General features: G+C 43.2%; 1 protein-coding gene across 1 annotated transcript in view; it reads right to left on the bottom strand.

Annotated features, from left to right (window-relative positions):
- Positions 1-2,907: 2,907 nt before the first annotated feature.
- Positions 2,908-19,577, bottom strand: part of afg2a (AFG2 AAA ATPase homolog A) — a 113,511-nt gene continuing 96,841 nt past the window's right edge. Inside the window, exon 17 of the mRNA XM_061079826.1 lies at positions 2,908-3,157. Coding sequence (XP_060935809.1) covers positions 2,978-3,157 — 180 coding nt within the window. The 3' untranslated portion in view covers positions 2,908-2,977. The remainder of the gene's footprint in view (positions 3,158-19,577) is intronic.

Genomic DNA, 19,577 nt, shown 5'->3' with positions numbered 1-19,577 from the left:
AGGAAGAAACACACAAACACACACACACACACACACACACACACACACACACACACACACACACACACACACACACACACACACACACACACACACACACACTCAGAGAGTTTCCGTTCCTGTGGGTTATGAATAATGATGTGAATAAAGTTCAGTGTGACTCAAAAGTATTTGTCATGAGCGTGTCATTTGTTTGCATATCTTACATCCAGGGAACATAACACCTCCTGGGATCTGAGTGGAAATGAGAGATATGAACTGAAAAAGGACATTTGTTCATATAACAGATAAGTTATTATAAGACCGGTTTTACCATTTATAATATATGAAGAAGTGATTTGACTCTGATCTTGTGTTGGGAGAATCATCTGTGATTAATAGAAGTTAAACTCAAAAAAGTATCATGAAAGTTACAGAGAATTTGATGCATTTAAATTAACCAAAAATGAATAAAAGACGTTTTGAACACATGTTGTTCTTCAGATGACAAAAGTTTTATTGAAGATAGAAATCTGGGATTAATTAAAACAGGCTGAGCGAACAGAACCAGGTCCTTTTAATAGAAATGTAGAGTAGAAATGTGAGGTATAAAGTGAAAAAGGCCATTTGTTCATATATCAGATAAGTTATTATAAGACCCTGTTATACCATGAATATTATATGAAGAAGTGAATATAGTCTGATCTTGTGATTAATAGAAGTTACACTCAAAAAGTATCTTGAATTACAGAGAATTTGCTGAATTTAAATGAACCAAAAATGAGTAAAAGACGATTTGAACACATGTTTTTCTTCAGATGACAAAAGTTTTATTGAAGATAGAAAGAAACAAGAAATCTGGAATTAATTAAAACCAGAACCAGATCCTTTTAATAGAAATGTAGAGTAGAAATGTGAGGTATAAAGTGAAAAGGCCATTTGTTCATATATCAGATGAGTTATTATAAGACCTGTTACACCATGAATATTATATTAAGAAATTAATAGACTCTGTTTTGTGATTAATAGAAGTTAAACTCAAATAGTATCTTTAAATTACAGAGAATTTGATGAGTAAAAGATGTTTTGAACACACGTTGATCTTCAGATGACAAAAGTTTTATTGACGATAGATAATCTGGGATTAATTAAAACCAGAACCAGTTCCTTTTAATACAATATTCAGTTTTTAATAACTCTGCACAACTTCCACTCCCACTGACAGGATATCAGAAGCATATATCAGAAGGGAATTTGGGTCAAGTTTTGCCCTTGTGTGATTTCAGGGAAGTGAGGGAGTGAAACATCAACAGGAAGTCTTCCCTCCTCGCTGGAATGTTCCCATTACGCACGGAACGCACCGGAGGAACCGGAGCTGGTGGTGATGAGTCCGCAGCTCGGATCCACTTCTGAGGGTTTTTATAATCTACCCAGACCACCTTAAGAGAAACGCAGCCCTGCAGCCAGAGGAAAGACTCCCCCCCTCCCCTCCGCCTCCCTCTCTCCCTCCCTCCCTCTCTCTCCCTCCCCCCCTCTGTTCCTGACTGTCTGGTTTGATTGGTGTGGCGGATGCGCTACATCCGGATCCATGAGAAAAGGAAGTTCAATACAAAGTCAATTTATCCCCATTCAAATGGAAAAATCAATAGATGAATGACCCCTGGTGGCATCTCGGGTCAGCACGTACGTTTAAAGGCGCAAAGTGGAGCAGTGGTAAAGCGGCTCTGTGGCGCAGGAGCCGTTCGAACCCCGAACCCTTTCCCTCTCTCTGTGGGAGTTAAACTGCAGCTTGTCCCTGGTGCTCGGCCGACAGATGGCCAACGGGACCCCGGCTCTTAGTGGTCGGAAGTGCGGACGGAAATCTCACGATTACAGCAATTAGCTGATTTTCCATGGATGTGATGAATGTAGCAGCCGGAGAAACAGCAGCAGCTCCACATTCTGAGGGTTTAGGAAGCTCCAGAGGTCCGTGAAGGGTCCTCAGGTCCTCAAGCACAAAGCTATATCCACCATTTAAATCCAAGAAGGGAAGATATTCTGACCAGAGGATTCTTTCTCTCCACATTAATCACTTTTATTTATTTATTAAATGCTCATATACAGGCCTGGTCTTTCTTTATGAAAGTATTAAACAAACTTGTGAATTAACTGTGCAGTTTATTGCAAGATTCCCATCAGATGTTTTTCAAAAGACACACAATACTTAAATGAAAACATGCAGCTCAGACAGATTCAGACAGTAAACAGTGAGTAAATATATACTGGTTTCCTATTTTTTATTGCTCTCCTATGTATGTTGTATTTATTGCGTTTTTATGTTTCTATGTCCATTGTATGCACCAATAACCAGAACAAATTCCTTGTATGTGTAAACGTACTTGGCAAAAAATACTTCTAAAAGACTTCTGATTCTGATTCTGTTTGGGTATGAAGCTGAAACCTGAGAAGAGAATTTAAAATCCTATCAAAAGATTATTTTGCAGTTTTTATTCTGCTGTAAACTTAGCACCAGAAATGTCCAAATGCTTATTAACTAATTTATTTGTCCTGTAATGTTCATTTTTATGATGAGAAAAAGACACGACAACGTTAGACCAAACATAAATAATGCATTTATTACATTATTAACATTTTAAATGATCAAAAATAGGAAAAAACACTGTCCTTTGGAGTTGTTTGAAACTTACTTTGTCAATAACAGTAAACATGTTATATGCATTTTCTATTTGTGAACTTAAAAAGCAGTTACCACTTTTATGTTGCAGCTATAAACTATACAACTTAAACATATGAGTTGCCGGAATAAGCTGCAAAACAGAAATCCTTCTGCTGGCCAAAATCCACATCGGCCAATATTCAGCTGGATGTTTTATCGGTAACTTCTCCAGCAGATTTGAGGCAGTTTTAAACCTGTATTATTTAAAAAAAAAAAACACACAATAAAACTACAAAGAAAAGCTAAATTCCTCTGGTTCTGGATGTGTCCTTGGCGGCGTGGTCAGAAGAAGCCCAGGCCGCTGTGCCGCTGCTGATAGCTGATATACGACTGGATGAGCGAGTCGGGGATCCGAGGCTTCACAGCGTCCAGGGCACTTTCAAAGTGTCTGGCCTGGATGTGCTGGGCTTTGATGTCCTCCTGCAGGGCGGTGAGGGCGGCCTCTCGGCATACTGCTGTTATCTGGGACAGGAAACAGACACAGAGATAGTCAGCTGTCAGCCAGTGAACGCCACACAGAGGCACGTGAGTGAGGTCAGGCTGCTGCTGACCGACTTCTGGAGCAGACATTTACAGGAATATCTGCACATTAAAGGTCATTGAGGCAGAGAGATGAACTGAATATAATCTCTGCAGCCGCTGAGATCTGTGCCAACGAGCCGCGTGAGACAGGAAATCCACAGAGACACAGGCAGTGTCACAGTTTCAGTGAGAACAAGCCGTCACGTGATCTTTGCTTGAGACTGAATCAGCTTCTGAAACGGAAACCTCCTCGTCTGTGTCGTCTACGATTGTGTGTCACCGCTTGTTCTGTGTTCTCATGTCGGATTCTCCCCGGGTGGAGAAAGTCCACAGAGAAACCCGGAGCCTCTCACGAACACATAAACCTCAACCGGGGAAAATACAGAGAATCTCCGGAGTTCAGTGCAATGTCTGAAAGCAGCTTATGTTCTCAGGTGATATGAAGAAAACACAGATTTTAATAATGACCTTTTCCAGACTTATGTCCCTTTGGTCACAAGATAGTGAACAGTGATATATGTTTACAAATCTGAGTTTGAGGAGGGAAATGTCAAAATCCTTCTGGATGCTTTGAACAACCACCAGGCTCAGAGACAGTTTCATTCCCCAGGCCATAAGACTTTTAAACTCCTCTGAACTGCAATAACTCCACCAAACCAGCACCGTGGCATATTTGCACTACTGCACAAATTGAACTATTGTTGTTTTATTTTTCTCTTCATCTGTAAAGATATATATTTAGATATATATATTTTATTTTCTATTTTAAATTTGTGATATTCTATTTTATTGATATTCTATTTTATTCTATTTTTTACTATTTCTATTGTGTGTTTTTTTGGTTGAAATTACTGAGCCTTGATTAAAGAGAGCCTGTGACCCAAGTATTTCATTGCCAGCGACTGCTTCATGTTATCTCTGTGCATTTGACAATAAAAATCTTGAATCTTGAAACTTGAATCTAAGTGCATCTTATAAAACAAGGTCTAACAAGGTCTTAAAAACTTCAATCCCCAGTGAAATGTTGCTCTGTTTACAGCTTGAGAAGAACTGACAGAGTTACAAAACACTAAATGGACCATTTTAGAAAAGATTAAGTTAAAATTTGGGTTTGGCTCCGAGGCTTTGGAGACCACATTAATAGTTCAGTTTGCTTATTAGTTATTTAACTTGCAAACTAACGAGGAACATGAATGTTTTAAATGTGGCGGGACGTTATAAAATCAGCCGGACTGAATGATTAAGAGAGTTTTTAGATTTATGTTTGCCTGCAATGCAACAATAAATATGGTTTCCTGGCTCTGCCCTTTAAGTTTGTTCTGAACTAATAGGATTATTTCTGCCGCCAGAGCCGCTCCCTTAATGAGAAATGTCTGTTTAACCAACATTACTGATCTGCAGAGTCTACAGTGTAAATACAGTAGTTCCTCCTGCAGCCTCCACTCTGCAGCACGGAGGGAATTATGCAACCGGCTGACATGGCGGCGGCGTGCTGCAGGTGAGCTGTGGGAGAGATTCTGCACACGCCAGAGGAGTGACTCACTTCCGAATCAGCGGCGATGGCTGATGGAGGCCAGGCACCTTTTCCCCAAGCGCTGCCACCCTCCTCTCTTTTTCTAGAAGCACGGCTCTGTTCAGCAGCTAGGACACCTTCCGTTAGGAAACCGTTAGCATGGTAGCGTCCGAGGTTAGCGGGACACGCAGTCATGTAACGCAGCAGAGCAATGGAGTATTGAACAGGGAAAGTGTGCATGACGAGCAATTTGTGTCCAAGGGAATTGTTCACTGGCCTAAAGCTGGTAGGAAACACTCAGTGTGAAGGGAAACCGTGAACAACTGAAGACAAGTGGAAGGAAACAAAACCAAAGTGTGTGTTCATAGCGATGTTCTTCAAAGCTCCACAACTTCACAGCTTCATCGTGATAAATTCCTCAAGTCTATTAAACTCTGCTGGAGCGATAAACACACTTCTTCCTTTAGGAAATTCCCTCATTAGGTGTTTTGATGATGAAGTGGAAGGAAACTCTGTCTAACTCATCACCAGAGAAAATCTCTCATAGGTGTTTAACCACCTAACAGCTTCTAAAGGCTCAGTAGGAACCAGTGCAACTTCAAAAAAGAGACCTACAACCACCTGAATGACCAACTGACTGGCTTAAAAGCTCACAGGAAACCGTCTGAAGGACTTCTGGGACCTCTTTGAGGACCACCACAACCCCCAAGTCTCCTTAAACCTACTAAAGAACCCGTGGAACCTTCTCCAGAAAGGCCTCTAGAAACCTTGTCACTGACCACTACAATCTCAAACCACTAGAACCTTCTCAATGATGACTCAACTATCTGAAGAACCTCGTCAATGTCCGTTCAAACCTACTAAAAGATCCATAAACAACCTAAAGAAATTCCCTCATTTGGTGTTTTGATGATGAGGTGAAAGGAAACTCTGTCTAACTCGTCACCAGAGAAAATCTCTCATAGGTGTTTAAGCACCTAACAGCTTCTAAAGGCTCAGTAGGAACATCCTGAAGTACTACTAGAACCTCAACCTCCGGAAAGCTCGGCTCACAAGAAACCATCTGAAGGACTTCTGGGATCTCTTTGAGGACCACCACAACCCCCAAGTCTCCTTAAACCTACTAAAGAACCCGTGGAACCTTCTCAACGACCATCAGAACCTCTAGAAACCTCATCACTGACCTCTACAATATCAAACCACTAGAACCTTCTTAATGATGACTCAACTATCTGAAGAACCTCGTCAATGTCCGTTCAAACCTACTAAAAGTTCCATAAACAACCTAAAGAAACTAAAGAACCTTTCCATCGATCACTAAAACATCACAAGATCCTCTTATAACCTGGTAAACAACTCCTTTTTTAGCGATTTAAATAATTCTGTTTGGTGAAGAATTATCTTTCAGTGCAGTAAAAAACCTTTTTGCATGAAAACGATCAACAACATGACCTCATCTCTGTGGGAACGGGGGGGAAACACAGAGCTGAGGTGAAAGCCTTCGACAGTCCTGGTGTTTTTCAAAGCTGGAGAGTGAAATGAGGAGAGATGGATGTTTGAATGTTGCTCTGGAACCAGCGAGCAGCTCGGGACAGGTGCTTTGCAGATGTCAGGATGTGAGGCCCTTCGTCCCCCCCCCGCCCGCCCCACCCTTCTTGTTCTTCTGTTTCAAGCCAGTGAGCAACATGATTCAAGCCGGGTAAACACACAGGGCCGGGTTAATTCTGTATGAGGGCTTCTCATCATTCAAGTCATTTAGGCCTGTCAGTAATAATGACGGAAAACAATGAAGCCATGCATCCCTGCTTCCCTGTTTACAGACGAGAGAGAGGGGCGAGCGAGCAGAGGACCAGGGTGAGAGAGAGGGAGAGAGAGAGAGAGGGATGCCACATGTGGAACAGTGTGATTATGGGATGTTTCTGAGCAACATCCACAAACAGGAAGAGACAAACACTGCAGGATAATCAAACTGGTTATTTCTTATTTAGGTTTGAAACTCGGCCTCAATGTCACGATTCAACAGTTAATAATTATCTGGTTGTTTACTTCCACAACACCCCCCCCTCGGGTTTGTTAAAAAAGAGAGAGAGGGGGGGTGGGATGTCCGGAGTCTGCTCTGAAGTACACAAACAAAGTGCACACACACACACACACACACACACACACACACAGGCCCACACATTCATGCTGGGCCGGGTTTATGAGCCGGTCTGTGGAAGCCATCAACAAGCCAGTGTTTCCCCCCCGAGTGTTTGGACCCGAAAAGAAAAAAACATCATGGAGCCACAAAGGCAAACAGGGCGAGAGAGGGCGAGAGAGAGAGAGAGAGAGAGAGAGAGAGAGAGAGAGAGAGAGAGAGAGAGAGAGAGAGGGTTTGTTTGTCAACGGGAAGGCATTCCAAACGTCCAGCTCCGACTCCCCCCTCCTCCTCCAGCACCACCTTTATACCCCTCACCCCCCCCCCGACCCAACCACCCCCCCAGAGGCTACCTACACCCCCCCCCCCCCTTTCAGATGGGCCTCTTGCACTTCTGGGAAGGAAAACGAGGAGGAAGGAGAGAAAACTGCAAATGTACAGAAACGAGATGTGTGTGTGTGTTTGGATCGGGGGGGCTGGGGGGGGTGGGTTCAGTGGTAAAGAGTGCTGAATTGCATGCAGGCCAAATAAATTATACATCTCTGTCCTTTATTTTGAAAATGTTATTGCCACACAGACCTTATTTTTCATTCCCTTCATAAATTATGTCAGCAATCACTTAAATCTACAGGGGTGGTGGGGGGGGCGAGCTCAGACTTCCTGGTCGTGGCACGGAGCCAGTCGACAGGAAGGCAAAGCAAACGAATAAATATAATAATATAATTTAAAAAGCTGCACTCATCAAGAACCTGTCAGTTCGGAGACGGCCTAAAAAACCTGCTGAGTCATGACGAACCCAGGAGTCCAAGAGAGAGGTTAGCATGACACAGCACAAAATGGACACAGAGAAAAAACCTTAATAGTCACAAATACTCAGTGAACATTCATTCAGAAGATATTTGGATTCTTGGTGACACCCAGTTCCTCATATTGTAAATGTTCCCTGGTTCTTTTGGTTCCCTATGCAGGAGATATGGATTATTAATGTCTGTTATGTGTTAGAATTGTCATTAACATTTTCCTGTTGTCGTATGAAATGGGACATTTTTTGGACATTTGCAATGGGACTGGAAAGAAAGTTGGTCTTGAACATGTGTATGTGTATTCTCACACACTTCTATCTGGACATGTTTCAGGAAAATGTCCGGACTTCAGTGCAAGTCTGAAACCAGCTTTGCTAAGATTAAGGAAAGTATTTTATTATTAACTGTGTTCTTGATTGATTTGCTTTCTATAGTAGGCCATGGATTATAATAAACCAACCTTGGCTAAATAATGAATAAAGGGGAAATGGCTGTATCCTCTACTAAAAAACCTCAATAGTCACTCATAGTCAGTGAACGTTGATCCTTGATGGATTCATTCAGCAGATATTTGGATTCTTGGTGACACCCAGCTCCTACTTTTGCAAATGTCCTCTGGTTATTTTGGTTCAGTTTGCAGGACACAGGATATGGCTTATTAATGTCTGTTAAGTGTTAGAATTGTCATTAACACGCACACTTATATGGAACATTTTCTGGACATCTGCAATGGGACTAACAGGAAAGTGTGTCTTGAACATGTGTATTCTCACAAACAGCTTCTCTGGACAATTTCAGGAAAACGTCCGGACTTCAGTACAAGTCTGAAAGCAGCTTTGCTAGGATTAAGGAAAAAAAGGGGTATTTTATATTTTATTATTAACTGTGTACTTTGCCTTCTATAGCAGGCCATGCATTCTAATAATCCAACCTGGCTAGATAATGAATAAAGGGGAAATGTCTGTATCCTTTAGTTTAAACGATCTCCACTGAGACGAGCCCTCAGTTCCAGCTCCTAACCCGTAGTGACAGGAGGAGGCAGAGGATCTCGGTCAGTGACGCCATGTTAATGGGGTTACACGCCATGGGGACGGGCACGTGCAGGGCTCGGGGGGGCGGCGGGCGCTCGCTCGCTCGCCTCCCGTGCTCCCGGGAATTAGGACGCCATACAAGCAGTGGCCTTTCTGCTCCACTGGTCACTTCCTCTCTGCAGCCACCACTGCACGTCAGGCTTTGTGAGTGCACGCCGCTCACGTGCACGCCGCTCACGTGCACGCCGCTCACGTGCACGCCGCTCACGTGCACGCCGCTCACGTGCACGCTCTGCAGAGTGATCTACTGCAGCCGCCCGGGCGCTGGATGTGAGGTCCTGTTGTCCTTGTAAGATAAGACAACACCAAACTTTTAAAATGACTCCAGAGAGGAAATCAGCCCGATGTGGCAGCGGGGGGGAAAACAGAATGTCAATAAGAACATAAGCAGAGTGGGGGGGCTGCATAAACACACCTGACACTTTTTAGCACCAGAACATGGCGAGCGAGAAAATTTACGAGCGGAATAAAAAAGTCGTGAGTATCAACAGTCGGACGGAGAATGTATAATTACTGCAGTTATGACCTCAAGTGGTGTCGCAAGAAAAACAACGAGTGGAAATGCGCAGCAGGAAGAGTGACACGGCCAAACGATATCTAAGAAACGAGAAGTAAATAAAGTCGCAACACTTATATCGTAGCTAACGAGGTCTGTAAGTAGACGACAGGGACTACACGCCCAATGTAAACAAGAACCCATAACAAACCACGAGTTTAAGGGAAAGGAACTGGAACTCAGAGGAGCACAAACCTCCATCAAGACTCAACAGTCTCCTTGAATCCAAAATATACACCCTCATAGATATCAGGTCCATAAATACCCATGAATATCCTAAGAATTACTCACACACACGTCACAATCTGTGATAATGTTCATGTGGTCTCGTGCACAAGTGAAGGGAAAATGGAGCAGGAGATGAAAAAGGCAGGTTGGTGCGTGGTCAGCAGTAATTGGGGCGTTGCACCGGACCGATGTGGTGAAGAAGAAGCTGAGCCGGAGGTCAAAACTCTAAATTTGCCGGTCGATCAACGTTCCGACCTTTACCTGTGGTCACAAGGCGCTGAAATGAGGTGGCTGGTCTCCCAGTTTTTACGGATACGGACAGATAGGACCGCCCTTTCCGTCGTGGAACGCCCTCTCCGAGCGCCTCGGAGAGCTTTTCGTGCACCTCTGATTTTTCTAACTATCCGTGGATATTTCGGATAGCCTACGGACAGCCCTTGGCTGTGATTGGTCCGCTAACGACATCATTTCCGTACAACGTCATTTCCGGATTTCACATTTCCGGACCTCAAACTTCCAGTTTTCTTCCGTATATCATAAGACAGCCACGTTAAAATCCAACACAACTACGATACGAATATGGATAGCAACATTGAAGAGCAGGTAAATAAACACACGTGGACTTCTTCTTCTCAGAAATGGGGTAGACTTCTCTGAGCTTGTCTTCCGTTGCGCCACCTACTGTTTGGCGGTGAATTGTTTTCAGACGGACGGTCGTCGGAAAAGCATAAATCAAAAATTCTGTCTGTGGTATCCGTGCGTCCCTCTCTGCGACACGGATACGTAGAAGCATAATGGAGCCTTTAGTCTTAGAGTTCTGAGGAGTTCTGATATCTGGAAGGAGCTTTGAGTAGAGCTGCTACTCCCTCATGTCAACAGGCACCAGGTATCTGGTCAGGATGCTGGATTATCGGGAACACCCAACCGGGAGGAGATGTTAGGGTTGACCGGGAACAATGGAGGGACCACATATCCCATCTGACCCAGGAACTCCTGGGGAAAAGGACATCTGGAAAACCCTACTTGAATGGGTACCTCCACGACCTGAGCCTGGATAAGTGAACAACCATGGATGAAGGGATGTCGGAATCCACGCCAGCATTTAATGGGTTCTTTCCAATTTACGTGGAAATTCGTTCCTATAGCTTTTGTGTAATCCTTCTGAAAAACAAACTAACAAACCAATAGCCAGAAACACAGCCTCCATAACACTACGACATACAAACTACTACACTACACACAAATCAAATCATGCACACCGACAGCCCCGCCCCCCCAAAGACAGGCTGTGACATTCCAAAGCTCTTTACATGCTTCCTACACGTTTTGCACCTAAATAACTGTGCAACTCGATATTTCTCCACTCAGCTTCTCCCTGGAGGAGGTGAGAAGGAGTCCTGCAGAGGTGGAGCGGGTGGGTGGGGGGGTGGGGGGGGGGGCGGGGGGGTTGGGTGCACAGCCAGCGTCCTCAGGTCAGATCTGTCTGGTGGACTTTTCGCTTCCTCCTCGGACAAAGCAGCTCAGTGAGTGGATCAGACTCGTTAATGAAGCGCTTGTTAGCAGCAGATCCACGAGAGCCAGAGTGTGTGTTTACTATCAATCCGCCCTTGTGTCTACTCACCCCCCCCCCTCCCTCACACACAAACGGCCACATTTACAGGAGCCAGCCCCCCCCCCCCCACACACCACCCGTCACCCGCTCCCCTTCGCCTCCCACAAAACCTCTCCTCCATCAATCCACAAGTCCTGCACACATACTTTGCTGCTTGCAGACACACACACACACACACACACACACACACACACACACACACACACACTCGACACACCGCACTTACTCATATAATACATAATCCACTGAACTGACACACGCACACATGCACACACACATGCAACATGCAGCACACACAGATATGGCTAATAGGCCAATTAACAAACACACAACCACCAGAAAAATAAATCAAGCTGCACAACTATGTGTAACCTCACGCACACACACAGGTACAAATGCATGTACACACAACCGCAACCACACACTTACATACAGTACATATTCAGACTGGCTGCAGGCAAACATGCCCAGTATCTAACGTGGGAGTTGTGTACGTAACAAGCTGCATGTTTGATTAATGAGCAGCTCCAGACTCAAGTTTAAGGAAGCAGATTATTCTTTTATATTTTCCTGATGTAACAAAACCAGAAAGTCAAATCTACACATTTCACTTTACTTCTGAACTGTATCGAAGGTGCTGCAGTTTTGCTAAAGGGAAAAGTCACACTCACAGAACAAATCGAACTATGAGGAATGAAAAGTCGTTGTGCAGGAAGTTGATTAATCTTTCAATTTGAATTTAAAAGATCAATAAACTGTAGCTTGATAAAAGTGAATCAGGGTTTCACACGATAATCTTTTTAAGGATCTTCAAACTGACTTTTGCTTTCTCTGACCAACATGTCCCTTAAAAGGAAGTCTGCAAAAAAACATCAAATAATATCAATAAGTTATAAAAGTAGATTGATTATGGATTTTATGTCAATCAATAAACTAATTACTTGGGTAATTATGACCTTTGCACTGTGCACAAAAGGGAAAAGGGTTATCTACAAAATTACAAAAACAATAATAAAATAGTTTAAAGAAGTTAAGAGAGGGCACCGTCGCTGGAAAACAAAAAAAGAATCTGCATCCAATTTTCAGAAAGAGGAAATGAAATAATGAAATTATATATAAATCAAACGACGTCGGGGGTGCGGAGCCCGAAAACTCTGCACCAGAAATTAAATGTTTTAAACCTCGGAAAAAAGTCAAAAGAGGAAGTGAAGTGTCTGCAGTGACGAGCCTCGGCCAAGAGAAACAAGGGCCGACCACAGCTCCATGTGAAACCTATTGAGATTACAAGGGGGGGGGGGGCACGGGTGGGGGGGGTGGTGGGGGGGAGGAGGTTAAGAGAGGGAGGAGTGTCACGTGGGGAGAAAAGAGGGAGAACGGAAACATGGCACATGATCAGAAATAGAGTGGAGTGTGTGCATGTGTGTGTGTGTGTGTGTGTGTGTGTGTGTGTGTGTGTGTGTGTCTGTGTGTGTGTGTGTGTGTGTGTGTCTGTGTGTGTGTGAGTCTGTCTTGTGCTCTGAGTGGAGGAATTTAAAGATTCCATAGAAAAAAGTGAAAGTGAAAGTGTGATCGCTTTCCTTCCCCATATGGTACAGCTGAGACATAAAGAGCAGAGGAAGATATTACACACACACACAGACACACACACACAGACACACACACGACTCTGTGCGCCCCAGCAGAAATTTCCTACATCTTTATTATCCAATAATATTCCACTTCTCGGTCTAAATGAAATAAACCTCACACTCCGACCGTGTGTCATCGTTTCTCCTGCACCAGCTGCTGTGTGTGTGTGTGTGTGTGTGTGTGTGTGTGTGTGTGTGTGTGTGTGTCTGTGTGTGTGTGTTCCAACACAGCTCAGCGTGAACACAGTGTGGGAATTCTGCTGTAACTTGTTGCACCGCACATGTTAGTGACAACTCAGAGTTAAGATATAACTTCAAATGCTCCCCCCCTCTCCCCCCCTGCAGCTGTGAGTTATTAACGGTTTTCATTTTGGAGACGTGATAAAGATTAATGTCTGAGACGTCAGAGGAAAAAGTTTCTCTTTCATATTTGCAGCGAGACGAAGTCGAGCAGAGATAAAAGGAAGGCAACCGAAAAATATTTTTCATTATCGATGAATCTTCTGATCATTTTCTTGATTGATCAATTATCAGTTTCTGTAATCGCTCCCAGAAAATAATGAAAAGTTCTTCAGATACAGAGACATCATTTATAGATTTGACCTAAATTGGCAGAGTTCTTTGTTTTTAACTGTTTTCTAAGGTTGTTGGTTTCAAACTTCACAAATTTATGCTCAAAATCATATTTATTGTACATTGACATAAGAGACCTCTGGTGTTTTGCTGCATGTGGTCTCTCTAATACACAAAGTTGTTACCATCCACGCAGACCTCATAGTTTCAGCTGCAGTTGTGCAAATACCTGCAAGATGCATTAATGCAGTTCTCTCTCACATGAGAACTTGTCCTTCACTCTTTAGTCTGTGTACCTGTCAATCAGAATCTGTTGTGCATGTTTGTCCCTTGCTTAAAACCATAGATTTATAATTAATAATTATATGTGAACCTCTTGATATCTGCCTTTAAGAAAGTGTTTACAGTAACTGTTTAGTGTCACTGTGTGTGTTGTGACAGGAAAAGCCGTGAGACATGTTTTCCGACAACAAATTAAATTGTTTGTCATGACAGTGGAAGATGCTCTAAGGTCACATGACTCACTGGCTGATGTTCTGTGACTAAAGCACGAGGAGAGGAAACCTCCGAGAAGCTGCTGAACAACTTCCACGTCAGGCGACTCATTGTTATCTCAGGCGCTCACGCACCTCGGGTTTTGGAAAGATCCGTGTGGGACAGCACCTGTGCTCAGGCTGCACAGTGTTCAGGTTGTCTGTGTGTGTTTGTGTGGATGTGTGTGTGTGTTTGTGTGTGTCTGTGTGTGTATGGGAGTAGAGCTGGGCCTTTCCTTTAAGGGCGTATTTGTCCTCGCCCCTTAATCAGACGAATGAAAGCTGCACATTCTCCCTGGACCTGGAGAGGCAGGGATGGCATATTTACCAAACACACCCACACTGAAGTGACCTGGAGACTCAGTCTGCATGTGTGTGAGTGTGTGTGTGTGTGTGAGAGTGTGTCTGTGTGTGTGTGCATTTGTTAATGTCAAGGTAGGTGAGACTCCACCTGTGTGATGTGCTCCACTGAAATGTTCCCTTTCCTGTTGGCCCCCATCTTTCATAACATACACAGCAGCTGCATACCAGCAGTGAATGTTCGCATGTTTTACTGAAGCGAGAACAAACAACACACACATACGACACACACTTCGACTGAATCTGCTCTGGTTCCAGACCTCGAGCAACAAGAAGGTGAAAACGACTCCAGGGCTGATTTCCACCGACAGTTTTCAAAAATCAATCAAATTTAAAAAGCAACGTAAACGTAAACAAATCTATTCTTCTGACTTTCATAGTTTTGCGGTGGAGACAGAAATTATTCAGCAAGAGAGACTTGTACATTTTCTGTAAGTTGTGGAAAACTGAACCTTCAACTTATGGATTTTGACCAAATCATAATCAAATCGTTTTACACGGACGTCTGCACAGGGGTGTATTAGTACCAGAGCAGACATGGGGGGGCTGACGACATTTAAATCAGGAGGACCCCAGCGGACCCCAGGTGACCCCACCGGCCTGGTGGATTGGGGAAACTGTAGATTCACGTTTTCTCGGGACCGAAAAACAGCTGTAAAGTTAATTTTGCTGAACAGTGCCCCCTGTGGCCAGAACTGATAATTACAAGCTGATAGCACAAGAATTAGCCTTCACTATTCAAGATTCTCTCGTGAAAACGTAGGTCAACAAATGATTAAAATCTAATTTCAGTTACTGCATCCATCTTAACATCACTAATATTAGCCATCAATAATATATACCTCTAAAACTAACTTTTCATTTATAACAACTACCATTTTTTTGTTATTTAAAAGTAGTTTGGCTTAAAAAGCAATTTCATTAGACATTCGAGAGCTCAACTCTTTCCATTTTCATTCAGTCTTTCAAAGGTGAAGATCAGAAACGATATATAACTGAAGCTGAATTCACGTTTTGTCCTCGTCACCGTTTCCTTCTCGTTTTGTCAGCTACAATCAGGCCGTCCCACTCGGAACTTTCTCTCTCTCTCCACAATTTGCCGTCTCTCTCTCCTCACTCCCCCTTTCGCTCTCGTCCTCTGTTCTACCTTTCGACTCTCGGTGATCGCCGGCCTTTTGGAAATGTTTTCTTTTTTAACCTTTATTTAACCCGGCGGCCTGGACTCAGAAACAACATCTTCACAATGAGGCGGGAGGCAGAAGGGAGTCGGGGGGGCAGGGGGGGGCGGGGGGGGCGGGGGGGAGGAAGTGAGTCGAGGTGTTTCACCGTCGCTCCGAGCTGCAGACGTGTGAAAGGCTTTTTCCTCGCAGCCTTTGTGGAGCTGTTGACTGTGTTTTCCATGTCGAGTGTGTTTCTCTGAGTGGCAGCGTGACCGTGCTGTGGTCAGCCGGACAGAAAACAAAAAACACACACACACAGACACACACACACACACACAAACACACAAGGCTGGAGGTTAAACCACATTTTGGAAAGTCGCTGCCAACTTCAGACCTCGTCAGACACGCATTCCACTGTAGCTGACATGTTTATTCGACGATGATTACAGACCTGTTCTCCTCCTGAAGTCCCGGAGAGATGACATATATATCTATTTTTATATATCCATATATATATCAGCCACGTTCATTGGTGTAATGTCGCTTTTGTTCAAACAGCAACACGTTTTGTTGATGCATTTTTTCTCGCTTGTGTCCCTGGTGATAAAAATCTTTGCAACAACAAATACCGAGTCATAAATCAGAGCGACAACACACGGAGCCAGAGGAGGAACAGCCACAACCACAACAGGTGTTAAGAGGAAACCATTTGTCTTCCTGTGAGGGGGGTTTAGCTCCGTGTGAGTGCGTCATGCTGCTAGTGTGTGTGTGTGTGTGTGTTTGTGTGTGTGTGTGTGTGTGTCTGTGTTGTCACATAGGCCCTATTTGTGATCAAACTCTATTTAGGTATTTTACTTGATGAAAACAAGCTTAAGTTAATCCACCTTTTCTGCTTAAAGGAGAAATCTGGTATTTTCCAACCTGGGCCTTTTGTTTTATAAATGTAGATCCATCAAACTACTTTTTTATTCTGGTTCTTTGCAAAGAATAAGGGGACATCACACATGTCTTAATGAGGAGAATCATTCTAAAGTCTCATGACAGTTGAGTTGCTGCAGGAAGATGGAAGTGGAAGCGTGAGTGAGAGTTGGGGAGTTTCGATTTTGACAGAGAGAAATTATTACAGCTTAATCTCAAAGCTTTTGAATTTGATGGTCATCCCAACTTGTTTGAGTAAGAGTTCAGTTACGAAGAGCTTCAACAAATCGAAGAGCGAAAAAGGAAAAGAGAGACAACAAGCAGGAGACGTGTGTAGTTCTGCCAGACTGTTTTCTACTGGGCCTATTCCAAAAGTTTTCTAAACTACCATTCATTTACACACCCACACCACATTTATAAAATTAGGACCCAGGTTGAAGAAAACACCAGAATTCCCCTCATCTATTTCGAAATGTGCACTTTTACTCTCTATTACATGATATTACAAAACTACTCTTATGTAACTGGTGCAAAAATGCAACCAACGAGGTGACTTGTTGACGAGAAGCAACAACACACACGTCTCACTTAATGAGGAGATCATTCTTATGACACTAGAGTTGCTGCAGGAATATGGAAGTGGAAGCGTGAGTGAGAGTTGAGTTGAGGATCTTAGATTTTGACAGAGGGAAATTATGACGGCTTAATCTTTTTCTGATGGTGACAATCTCAAAGTTTTTGAATTTGATGAACATCCCAACTTGGTTGAGTACAGGGATAAAGAGCGACAAAGGAAAAGAGAGACAAACAGCATGAGACGTGTGTAATTCTGCCTGATTGAGACTGTTGGCTACTGGGCCTATTCCAAACCTACCATTAATTTACACTCCCACACCACGTTTAAAAACTAGGGCTCAGGTTGAAAAACACCACAATTCCCCCCATCTATTTTAAAATGTGCACTTTTACTCTCTATTACATGATATTACAAAACTACTCTTATGTAACTGGTGCAAAAATGCATCCAACGAACATTGACGTCAAGATCTGCCTGATTCCAACGTTCTGCATCGGAACAGACTTTGCTGCTGCCAGTGTTTTTAATGAAAAGAGAGAAAGAAAACAGAGCTAAGAAAACGATTGCCCCAGTGGGTTTGAATGGCCGTCAGCCAGGCGTCACACACACCTGGACCCGGAGCAGAGCGCCCCCCCCCCCACCGTCGGAGGGAGAAGACCCACCGCTACGGAGGCTCGGGGTCAGTCAGAGGAATCTGTGACCGAACACAAAGATATTCTGATAACGTGCAGAGCTGCAGCTCCAGGTTTTATTGAAAAGCCGTACCCCCGACCCCCTCTTTCTCTCTTTGGATGTTGTGAGATCCGGAGGGAGGGCAGGCAGCAGCCGGGTTGGCACTTCCTGTCACTTGTCGTCTCCTCTAGCGAGTTCTGCATCTAAACGGGCGACTTCCAGGTTCGGCCACTCCATGCTCACGCAGAGAGATCCCGACTTTTTGTCAACAACTTGTCAGGATCTGCTAAGTGCTCTTTGCTGCGGTGTTTTGGCAGCGCACTTCCTGGAGGTCACCTGCCAATCACACGCCACCGGGGGGGCGGCTGATGAGGAGCTGAGTTGTAAACTCTGTGATTATTATAACTGTCTTTAAAGACCGAGTTTCTCTGAACAGAAGAAACGTGTCCTGCTCAGTCAAGGATTTTTGCAGAGTAAGCAAACACACTTCAACTGTGATTATAAGATTATAACAGAATAAACATTTGTTTTCATTTCAGACTCGGTGATGAGGCTGCGTGCTCATTTATTTTATGATTTACTATGTTGATTAGGTTTTCACCCCTGGTTGTTTGTTTGTCAGCAGGATTATATAACAACTGCTCAACAGAATTCCAGGAAAAGATGCATTAATATCTGGATCTGGATCTGGACCAAGGGCTGTAGGCAGTTTCATCGATTTCCCAGGAAATTATTCATGGGTCTTTATGAGAAACATCCCTTAGGAAGAAGAACATATTGATCGAGCATATAAATGACTTACTACATACTTTACTATTCAGCTCTTTACACTTTTAATCTGCCCCATTTAACCCAATAAGTACTTAACAAAACTAACAAATAAGGGAAAATCTAAATGGTGACTGAGTTGAGTCTATTTGGAGGCATCACATTTTGTAAAAAGGTTAGAAATGGGCTGATAACTTCATATTTTAGTTTTTTGATTAAGCTAAAGTGTTAAGAAAGGATCTTTAAACAGCTAATGATGAAAAGAAGGATTCATAGTAACAGTTGGTTAAAAAGACAATGTGAAATTTGCATAAACCCATATTAAACAAGGATTAAATTAACCCAAAGAGAGCTGCTTCAGAATCAGGGATGAAATATGAGCAGCTGTAGTTCGTGCTGTCTTCAAATACAACTTTAGAATCTGTATGTGTTTATGTTTTTTAAGAACCTTCAGGCTGGAAGTAAATCTCTGAATATCTCAAATAAAAAAAAACAGTGTTGTATCGACACCCGAGAAGGTTTCAGCTTCATTGGTCTTTATGAGAAACATCCTTTAGGAAGAAGAACATATTGATCTTGCATATAAAAGACTTACTACTCACTTTACTATTCAGCTTTACACTTTTAATCTGCCCCATTTTACCAAATAAGTACTTTGCAGGATCATTACCTCAGTATTTCTCTTTTTGATTCAGCTAAAGTGTTAACACAGGATCTCTTAACAGTAGGATTTAAGATTAGATTAAGGATCTAAGTAAGGATTAAATTAACCCAAAGAGAGCAGCTTCAGAATCAGGGATGAAAAATGGGCAACTGGTGTACGTGCTGTCTTCAAATACAACTTTAGAATCTGTATGTGTTTATGTTTTTTAAGAACCTTCAGGCTGGAAGTAAATCTCTGAATATCTCAAATAAAAAAAAACAGTGTTGTATCGACACCCGAGAAGGTTCCAGCTTCTCAGCGAGATTACAAACGTGGCCTGGAACTGACTCTCTCTGTGACAGGCAGCGATAAATCCTCCAGCTCTTTTCCTGTCGGGGCTTGATCACAAACAGGAGAAAAGAAAAGAAAAGCAGGAGAGAGAGAAGTGGAGAAGCATCACACCTTCCTTCAGGTGCGAGTTAAGCCCTCCTGCTTCTTCTTCTTCTTCTTCTTCTTCTCCTTCTTCGTGACAACACTGCGATTACAGTATCAAGTGTTGCTTCTGTTTGGAGGAGCGATGGCAGAGGT

Source organism: Limanda limanda, chromosome 10 (genome assembly GCF_963576545.1).
Source record: "Limanda limanda chromosome 10, fLimLim1.1, whole genome shotgun sequence".
NCBI classification, from domain to species: Eukaryota; Metazoa; Chordata; class Actinopteri; order Pleuronectiformes; family Pleuronectidae; genus Limanda; species Limanda limanda.
This window is presented reverse-complemented; position numbering and strand designations above follow the sequence as displayed.